The 9,734-nt window shown below is 39.2% G+C and overlaps 1 protein-coding gene across 2 annotated transcripts in view; it reads left to right on the forward strand.

The window, feature by feature from the left end:
• malrd1 (MAM and LDL receptor class A domain containing 1) overlaps positions 1-9,734 on the forward strand; it is a 46,498-nt gene that overhangs the window by 7,253 nt on the left and 29,511 nt on the right. For both annotated transcript variants that reach the window (XM_034862003.1, XM_034862004.1), the window contains exons 6-13: positions 1,828-1,956; positions 2,981-3,127; positions 4,898-5,003; positions 5,506-5,873; positions 6,474-6,919; positions 9,013-9,100; positions 9,207-9,386; positions 9,526-9,682. In XM_034862003.1, coding sequence (XP_034717894.1) covers positions 1,828-1,956; positions 2,981-3,127; positions 4,898-5,003; positions 5,506-5,873; positions 6,474-6,919; positions 9,013-9,100; positions 9,207-9,386; positions 9,526-9,682 — 1,621 coding nt within the window. The remainder of the gene's footprint in view (positions 1-1,827; positions 1,957-2,980; positions 3,128-4,897; positions 5,004-5,505; positions 5,874-6,473; positions 6,920-9,012; positions 9,101-9,206; positions 9,387-9,525; positions 9,683-9,734) is intronic.

Below are 9,734 nucleotides of genomic sequence, written 5' to 3' on the forward strand. Positions count from 1 at the left end.
TCGTGCAGCTGAGTTCTGAACCAGTTGGAGCCTTTTGATGGAGGTTGAGCTGATGCCGAGGAGTAGTGAGTTGCAATAACAGGGGTATCACACTTCTCAGTCTCCCTGGTAAAGCTTGCTCCAAGGTGCTGGAAAGGAGGGTTGAAGAGGAACAATGCGGAGTCCGTCCTGGTCTTGGAAAAAGGGACTAAAGCGAGAGCTGAGTTCCAAACTGTGTGAGATATAAAATGCATTAAACCTTTTTTATTACAGTCAAAGCTCCAGCTCACATCTAATTTGCGAACTACATGACGTTATGGTCACTTAGAGGATTCTTTACTGTATGTACCATGTCCTTTATTATTCATCCTATCTACTATACAGCCAATTGATTTGTTGTACATCTGTCGCGTCTTTTACACCCTTTTATTATAAATCACACTCTTTACATGTGTGAGTGTCTCTGCATGTTTTGGGAATAAGCTGGCCACCATGTTATTTATAATGGACATCCTTTTATTTACCTAATTGAAATTCCCAATAATTTTTCTCTGACCTACACATCAAAATCTCTGCCCTACTGTATTTATTCATTTATTAATAACGGATTAGCTGATGCCAAGGTAAATATGGTTTACTGAAATCTTCCAAGACAACTTCCCTGCAGAAGGCCACAGTCTATACCTTTACAGTTAGACATGCTGCCTTTGTAATACACCCTTTGTGCTCTGCATGAATGAAAGCGCTTATTAAATGAGAGAGTGCTTGGCCTAAATTCATAGCCTTCTAGTTTACCAATTAAAAGATCCTCGTCTATAACATCAAATGCCGTGCTAAAATCCAGTGCGCATGTCATCCTAGAGTTTTCTGCCTGTCTTGCCTGTCATTTGTGTCTAAACTATATTTACAACATTAAAGTCAAAATAATAATCTTGTATTTGCGAATGAAATTATTTCGGTTTGCTTAGTACTGGGAAAATAATAATGGGTCTCCTGTTTTCACTAGTAAATGCTAATCTGCCATCTTTTGTTAAGAGAATTATGTTTGTCTTCTTTCCAGATTCGGATATACCTTCTCTTAAACATTTATTTAGTATATGACATATGACACCATAAATAGTAGTCATCTGCATGACAGAGCACCTCACTGTCGAGCGTAAACATGACCCTTAATCATTGTATCATATTAATTTACTGATTGTGTAATGAGGCTGTGGCTCAGTGGTAGAAGTTTGATCCCAGGCCCTGCAGTCCCATGTTGAAGTGTCCTTGGGCAAGACACTGAGCCCCGATTTCCTGATGCTTTGAGTGAGTGTTAATCTGATGAGCAAGTGGCACCTTGTACGGCAGCCTTGGCCACAGTGTATGAAAAAGCGCTTTAAGTAGTTGTTGACACTAGAAAAGCGCTATATAAGAAACAGTCCATTTACATGCAAAAAAGTCAATTAATTAATACTGCTTACTTTTCTCCCCCTTTAAATCTGTTAAGTGGAGACTCTTTATTCTTTCTATAAGTAAATGCAGTTTGGAGACCTCGTGTATATAACGGAAGATTTTTCCCTTATGTTTCAAATACGCCTCATAAGCAGAATTGAGTTCATTCAAGAGAGGAGTTCTCAGGCTTACTATTGATCAAATTGATCTGAACTTCAAAGCATCTAAACTTTCATAACGCAGCTAATGTACTGACTCTTCACGTACCGTAGCTGAGCTCATCTATATTATTCCACCATGACCTCCAATGAGTGTTCTTTAATGATACAATCACTTGCTAGCTCTTACTATCTGGTGAGTCCACATGAGATATGATTGAATGTATTAATCTTTCATTTTTGATTCCTGTGACAGAGAGCAGTGTACCTCCTCCTGTTTGCCCTCCCTCGTCGTTTGCCTGTGGCAGTGGCGAGTGCATCGAGGAGAGCAAAGTGTGTGACTTCACCCCACATTGTCCCCATGGAGAGGATGAAGCCAGCTGCCGTAAGAACCTTGTTGCCAAGTAACCCATTCAAATAACACACATCCTATTTGTACGCTTCACCAAAAGCAGTTTTGGAATATATATTTATCTGCCAGTATGACAGCAATGGCTGACATTTAAATTGAGTGTTCCCTGGTTTGGATTTCTTGCCCACTTTTAACTAGAACTTCATCTGTTTTCTGATATTTTACATTTGATTTGTCAGTGTAGGCTGAGTTAATCCAGCATGTTAAAGTTTTATTGGATAACCTTTTGATGTTGAACATCCGTTACATTCACGCCATTGCTAAATGAGTTGCTACAAAACTAATTAAAAGTATCAGCGCACAGGGTCACCGAAAGCTTGTATCATGTGGTCGCACTGACAGTTTTGGTTTCATTACTTAGAATTCCTCATGGGGGATGCAGAAACAACACACTATAGCTTTAAGAAAAATCTTAATTTTATCATTTGACAAAACAATCTCCTCACAAGGTCCAAAAAGTGTCAAAGTGGAGAGAAGTTTGTATTCCCGTTTCAATTTTTGATATCCTAATTGTTACTTACATAGAGACACCGGACTATAACAAATAACATAACAATCAAAAAGGTTTTATTTTGTGACGACCAATTTTCAAATGAATAAAAAATAAAGCTAGGTCCAAAAGTTGACGGATTTAAACTGTTGATTGTATTGTCAGTTGGCAAAACGTACCTTGTGAGTAGTGGTTCTCCAGCTAAGTTTTTATGTACAAAGGCTTAATCTTTTATTCTAATGATTTAACAGTTTTTGGTCATATCACACAATCTTCTGCAGCATATGGAGTTTACCCATTTGTCATGAAACTGTGCATATTTGAATTTCGATTTTTCAGAGCACTGACTTCTCATCCCTGTTGGTTTAAAAATGGACTCTTGACCTTGGAAACAGAATTGAACACATACATCACATTGTTTACATGGTCCATCAGTAGCTTTTCTGGAGCTTTTAGTGAATATCACACACAAGAATTAACTTTAGGTCTCTCTTTCTACTCATTCAGCCTCTGAGTGCAACTTTGACAGTGGATCTTGTGGCTGGTACGAGCTCACCCTTGGTGATGGCTTTGACTGGGTCAGGGGCTCTACTGTGGACGTACCTCTAGACTACCACCCACCACCTCTAGACCACTCTACAAACAGCACTGAGGGTAAAGAAACAAAAACATCATAAAGGATGTCTAGTAGCAATGCTTCCATATGCAACATATGACACAATACAACTTTATTATCAGTTTACATTGAAATTCCTTCTGTGTTCCCAGCAGCTTCACCAACCATTATACATATAGTACAAAAGATGAAAACACATTACCAACCATGACAAAGAACGTTGCCATCACTAGGTACTGGAATAAAAATAGAAATAGAGGATATGAGCCCAAGAGATTATTTGAATGTGTCCCGGGTGTTTGATCTGAAATAACCAACAAAAGATAATGTTATCTACAGATAAAATCGAGAGTTTTGTGTAAGCAAAGAAAATCCCTTGTCTGCGTTTTGAAAGATAAGCGCTTCATGGAGAAAAACTTTCTCAGCCATCTGAATAATAGAAAGGAAATTAACACATGCTGCACCCATTCTGCACATTAACACCCCATCATTCCCTGGAATGCACATCACTATGCTGTTGTCACCTAGGTTTATGTTTAACAACATGTTACGGTGTATAATGCCTCACCACATCTTTATACGCAGGCTTTTCTCCACGTCTTACCTCCAGAAATCATTTAACTATTAGGATGGATTTAACAAACTATCTTGTTGTGATTTGATTTGTCAATATCATGCAGTTTTAGCAACATCATCTGTTGTTTTGTTATATACATTGTGTGAACATACTGTGAAAAGTGAGTCCCTTTTACGTTTCTGGGAAGCTTTTTTTTGTGCTTCAGGCTTTGTGAAATTACACATATCCTGGTGGGAGCATCTTTTCGGGGAATATGACCGTGACCATTTAAAGATTTAAAACAATTTGAAGATATGGGTGGTGTTCAAACTTTGTTTATTTGTCAGTAAGACACCTATTAGTAGCCAAGAAAACTTTCCAACTTCAACACACTACCACCCTATACTGTGCAGCATCGGGCAGAATGGACACACAAAACACAGTAACAGAAAGGTTTGAGAAAGAGATTGTTATAAAGCATCTTTGACTTCCATTTTTGTCCCGCTGTAACAAGGGAATTTCCCCCAAAAGATTATGATTATCGTATCTACTTTAGGTTTCACATTTGTTTCACCACTTTACCTAGCTGATGAGCTTCAGCTAAAGCTAAAACTCTGTTATACCTGTTATTAAACTTACTGATGTCAAAGTATGTTATTGCACATAGCTAAATAAGGCAGTAACTAACAGCATTGTTTACAAGGAGGTGCATCTCCATTTTGTGTGCAGAAGTGTAACCTAGCATGGTTTGATGAGTGGTGTGAAATGAAATGGCCGTCTGCACATCACTGCTGCAACGTGCAGCTATTTGCACATTTGCAGCCTGGCTGTTACCAAACAAGCCTTTCCATTGTCTCTACCCTGTTTCATCAACAGGACTCTGTTGGCATGGTGACTTGCAGTTGACACAAACTGTTTTGTTATTCCCATGATTCCTACTCACTAGACATTGTTGTGCATGAAAATCCCAGAAGGAGAGATATTTCTGAAAGGATGAAATTGACCCATCTGGCACAACAACAAAGGCGTTTCTTCGGGAGCTGTTTAGCTGTTAAACAGTTTTAGCTTTTTAAAACTTTGTTTTAATCTCTGTGAAATCATATTACCCATTACAGTTTTGCAGAAGTATTAGCTGTTTTAAAGATGATTCAGTGTCTGGTGGAACATGTTGTTTGCAGCAAAGTGGGGGTTTGTCTAACACAGTAGATGCTGATTATGGTTTTAATAGTAATTGTCCTCTTACTCACTACAGGCCACTTCATGTTTATATTGAAGAACAGTAGCAGTCTTTATCCAAGGGCTGTTCTCCGCGGACCCTGGTTCAAACAATCAGCCTCTGGGTGTACCATGACCTTTTGGTGAGAGTCAAACTGTAGCTTCCTCCTCCACTCTATAAAAGTTGTACAACTTGGAATTTCAGACTTTTGTGTTTTTCTTTGATCTGTTTCCCTTTCCTCCAACCATCATTTCACCTGCCTCAGCTCTGCTCTCTCAGCATCTCTTTTTTCACAGTCACACATAATGAGAAGATACGCATCTGAATCTGTAATGTTTTGACATCTTTATGACCCCTAAAAGTCAAATGACAGATTTTATGTTTCCACTGGATGATTGAAGGTACTCTTTGTAGGTTCTCTTTGCAAACAGGCGATGGCATTTTATAAACGACATTTTCTTCTTTCTTCTGCAGAGTAATCAAAATCAGTCATGTTTTATATACAGCAAGCAGATGCATTATCACAAGAGGAATGTGTGCGAAAGTAACTTCAAAAGTATAATACCACAGAATGCACACATTGCTGGGCTGGAATATTATAGTCAGTAACATTTTGGCTTCCATATCTCTCTCCTCATCTTCAGGCATTATAACTCAGGGATGTCCGTGGGGGCTGCAGACATGTACCTTAGAATCAATGGAGTTCTAAACAACACTGTTATATGGACGACTGTGTATGACCAAGGACCCCGTTGGAATCAGGTCACCGTACAGCTGGGACGCATCACCCAGCCCTTCCAGATCGCTCTGGCTAAAATCAGCCTTGGATTATTTGATGGGGTCTCCGCCTTGGATGATATCACCTTCAAGAACTGTTCACTGCCCCCTGCAGCGGTGGTGTGCCCCGCACACACACATTTCCACTGCGTGCACACCAAGGCATGTGTGGATCACTTGCAGCGCTGTGACCTTGTGGATGATTGTGGGGATGGATCTGATGAGGAGGGATGTTGTGAGTGTCTCTTTTGGTTACTTATTTATTTGGTGGTGGAAGAAATACTCAGGTCCTTTTACTTGAGAGGAACTCCACCAATTTTACACAACGTCTGTTTACAGTTCTCGAGTACCACTGTATATGTGAAAAAGTTACATAAAGCCTTTGTGAGGCTCCAAAACACAATACATTACCTCAAGTGATGTCACTTGCGTTGGTTTGGGCTGAAAACTGACTAGCAGCTTGAGTCACTGCACACATGCAACACTCACAATCTTAGTCTTAACAGTCAGTGTTCAAGTTGCATTGTGGGCAAGGTAGACGCCAGATTTAGCTATGTCTGACAAGGGTGCAATGCTGCATCAGTTCAGTACTAGTACTGCAATATAAAATACACCACTAATGTGCAAGTAAAAAGTTCTGAATTAAAGTATAAGTAAGCATTTTAACCAAATGTACTTGTACTCGTATCAAAAGTGAAAGTGCTCATACAGAATTTTTTTTACTTTGATGTTATACTATTATATGAATGATAGTAAATAGTCAAGTAGAGTACAAATGTCTCAAAACGAAGTTTTCTGGCACCAGTGTTTGTTAATTTCTTGTCATGTCTCACAGCTCCAGAGCTGCAGTGTAACTTTGAACATGGGCTGTGCAGCTGGAAGCAAGAACAGAGTGGAAGAGATGTTTTTGACTGGACCCGCATCCATGGCCCCACTCCGTCTTTCAACACGGGGCCCTGGAAGGACCACACATTGGGCACCAGCTATGGCCACTACCTCTACATTGAGTCCTCAGTGCCCCAGGAGTTCAAAGACACAGCCGTGTTGCTGAGCAGAGTCTTCCATCCCACCCACCAGCGCAGCAAGCACCCGTCCAGCTCCCGCCACCACTGTGCTTTCCGTTTCCATTATCACATGTACGGCTCACATGTGTTCTCTCTGGCTGTGTACCTCAGGACCAGCGCTACAGGGAATGGGCATATGCTGTGGGTACGATATGGAGACCAAGGAAACCTATGGCACAGAAAGACTGTCTACCTCTCCAGCGCTCGGCCGTTTCAGGTAACTATAATGCTCCAGAAAGTGATCCAAAATGGGGAATAAATATTTTTTTATGTGTGTTGAGACTTTTGCTTTATAGAGTAGGCTCATTGCGTGTGTACAGGGTGTTTCTGTCATCAAATGTTATTTCTTACTTTGCAATGAGTAGAAAGACAGAATATGCTTCAGATATTCCTTTCACATCCCTTGCATTACTTAAGAAATTTAATAATTAACATTGAAGACAAGTTTGTCATTGTAATTAACAACCATCTTGAATTATTACTGTAAGCTGGTTAAAGTGGAGCTAGTTTTAATTTCTTTATATATTCATTATATACTATTTAAACACAATACCACTTGTAGTCACATCACATCCCGCTTAAATCATTTGCTTTCAGTTCCCCTTGTGTAGTTAAAGGCAGACGTGAGCTACAGGTAAACACAGTCCCCTGGCAGGCAACAATGAAAGGCTAGTGAAGCAAAGAGTTTGTGTTACAAAGTGCACTGCAGCGTTGCATGATGAAGATCTGTCCAATAGCTCCAATGCCTGACATCAATCCCTCAAGATGGATGTTCTGCTGTCATTACTCACGAGTGAGTGGAACTTGACAGGCAGGTAAAGAGTTTTTCTTCCATTATGGCATTGAAAACAGGAGCTCTTTTTGTCAAGTTAACTGACTGCAGAAAGGGTCAAATGGAAATAAAGAGACACTGAGGAATGGAATTCAGACTGTGCTTGCTACCGCAGTGGGCACGTTGCCACAAAATGATAAAGTATAATGATTTGACATCAAGATATTTTACTCCTGAATTTGTGTTTGTGATTTAAGGACCAGTATAGCCACATCTAATATACAAAGAAATGCATGTAAAAAGCAGTAATGATCTTAGCAACATTAGGTTAATGAAATTGTTTCCAAGACAAGCTGTTTGCCTAGGCAGCAATTGGAAACAATATTTCAAAACATGTTTGAAGAACTGCTGCTTGATTCATGCTAAATACTCACATGGTGCCTCTTCCAGATAGTGCTTCAAATAAAACATTTAACAGGCATCCTTTGTTTATTAGATTAGCTGTATTCTGCAGTGCGCACAAGTGCTGATTTGATTACTACAGTAACAGCATCTGCAGAATTCCAAATTCTGTTCCACTTCTTGGCACAAAGTCAACTGACAACTCATCTGAGGAAATTATATTTTAGCCAATGACTTTGTTGCATTTGAAAGCTGCTGATAAAACTTAAAGTTCAGTTTAGCAACGCTTGCTGTTAAGCAGGCAAGAAAATACACTCAAACATTTAAACAGTATTTGAAACAAAGCAATCCTGTTTCTGCATTTCAGTTTCTGGAGTAAAGCTATGGAACAGTCTACAGGTGGAACAAAAGCAATGTCCAAACATTAAGCAGTTTAAAATATAAGTATGGACATGGTTTGCACGGGTTTCAGGGAGAAAGAAGGGCTGATTTTTGTTGTATCCATTTCGGTATTCTCTGGGGTTGCGTTTTAGTTACAGTTGTATTTTTATTAATGATGTTGTTTTTAGTAATTTACGGTTATGAGTTAATGAAATTTTTTCTTTCCTCATTTATGTTCCTCTGTTTTGTAAATAATCAATGTAAATTTGAAATTGATTTTGGGTATGACGGATAGAGTCCACATTCACACTTGGAAAGCGGGTAGATTTCAGAATTATTGAATTGTGTACACACAGGGTGGGATTAAAAAAGTTTATACTTCTTCCCACTTCTTTTAGGATATGTAAACAGATCATCAAGTGTTAACAGTGTTGTTATTTGTTGTTATTGATTAGTTTTGTTTTTATGTCTTGTCTGCTGTTCTGTTCTTTACATATTTGAAATAAAATCAATCAGTCAATTAATCAAAACCCCACATGAAGAAATCTTAAGTGTTTTGGGACGGTTTTGGTGTTTTGTTTTTGTATATTAATGGAACTGGAATAACTGCGTAAATGTAGACCATTTCACATGTGCAAATAAACATTAATGAATGATGACCGCATGCCAATTAGGTGTTCCAGCAATATGCTATTAACTGGCGAGGCTTACTAAAAATATCTCCCTGTGTTTATTTTTGCTTTCTCTTTTGTCAGATTTTGGTAGAAGGTACAGTTGGAGATGATTTTAATGGAGACATTGCCATTGACGACCTTTCCTTCCTGGACTGCGAACCATATGAAGGTAAAGGATTATGCTAAAACAGAAAGTAAGAACTTTGTTTGACAATGTATTCCCTTATTTTTTATTTCACCTCTTGCTTTGTGATTTTTACCGTGCTTTGTTCCAGGAGAGCTCCCCACAACGAATACCACAAACCCTGCAGTGACCACTCCAGCTCCCACAGTTCAGCCCCACAGCTGCCTTGATGGAGAGTTTGTGTGTGTGGCACATGGAGAGTGTGTCGCCAACAGCAAAGTGTGTGACTTCAGACGGGATTGTTCTGATGGTTCAGATGAATTAAACTGTGGTAAAACATTTGTATTCTCAGGATGTCTACATAGAAAGCCTTCATCATTGCATTGTAATGTTTTCACAGTGCTGTGTCTGTCTTTTCTGCTCGTCCCTTCAGTAGTTTTTTATTTTAATTTATTCATGTCTTGATTCAGTGAAGGAATGGTGCGATTTTGAAGGCGGTGACACTTGTTGTTGGAAGGGGATCGACTCCTCTTTGGACACAATCCACGCATTTCTCTGGTCCCCTGACCAAGGGGTGAGCATTCATGATGGAGAACTGTACCACCGTCCTATTAATGACCATACCCTGTGAGTACCAGCAAAATACTATATATATATATATATATATATATATATATAT

The sequence above is a fragment of the Etheostoma cragini genome, chromosome 22, assembly GCF_013103735.1.
Source record: "Etheostoma cragini isolate CJK2018 chromosome 22, CSU_Ecrag_1.0, whole genome shotgun sequence".
Lineage (NCBI taxonomy): Eukaryota > Metazoa > Chordata > Actinopteri > Perciformes > Percidae > Etheostoma > Etheostoma cragini.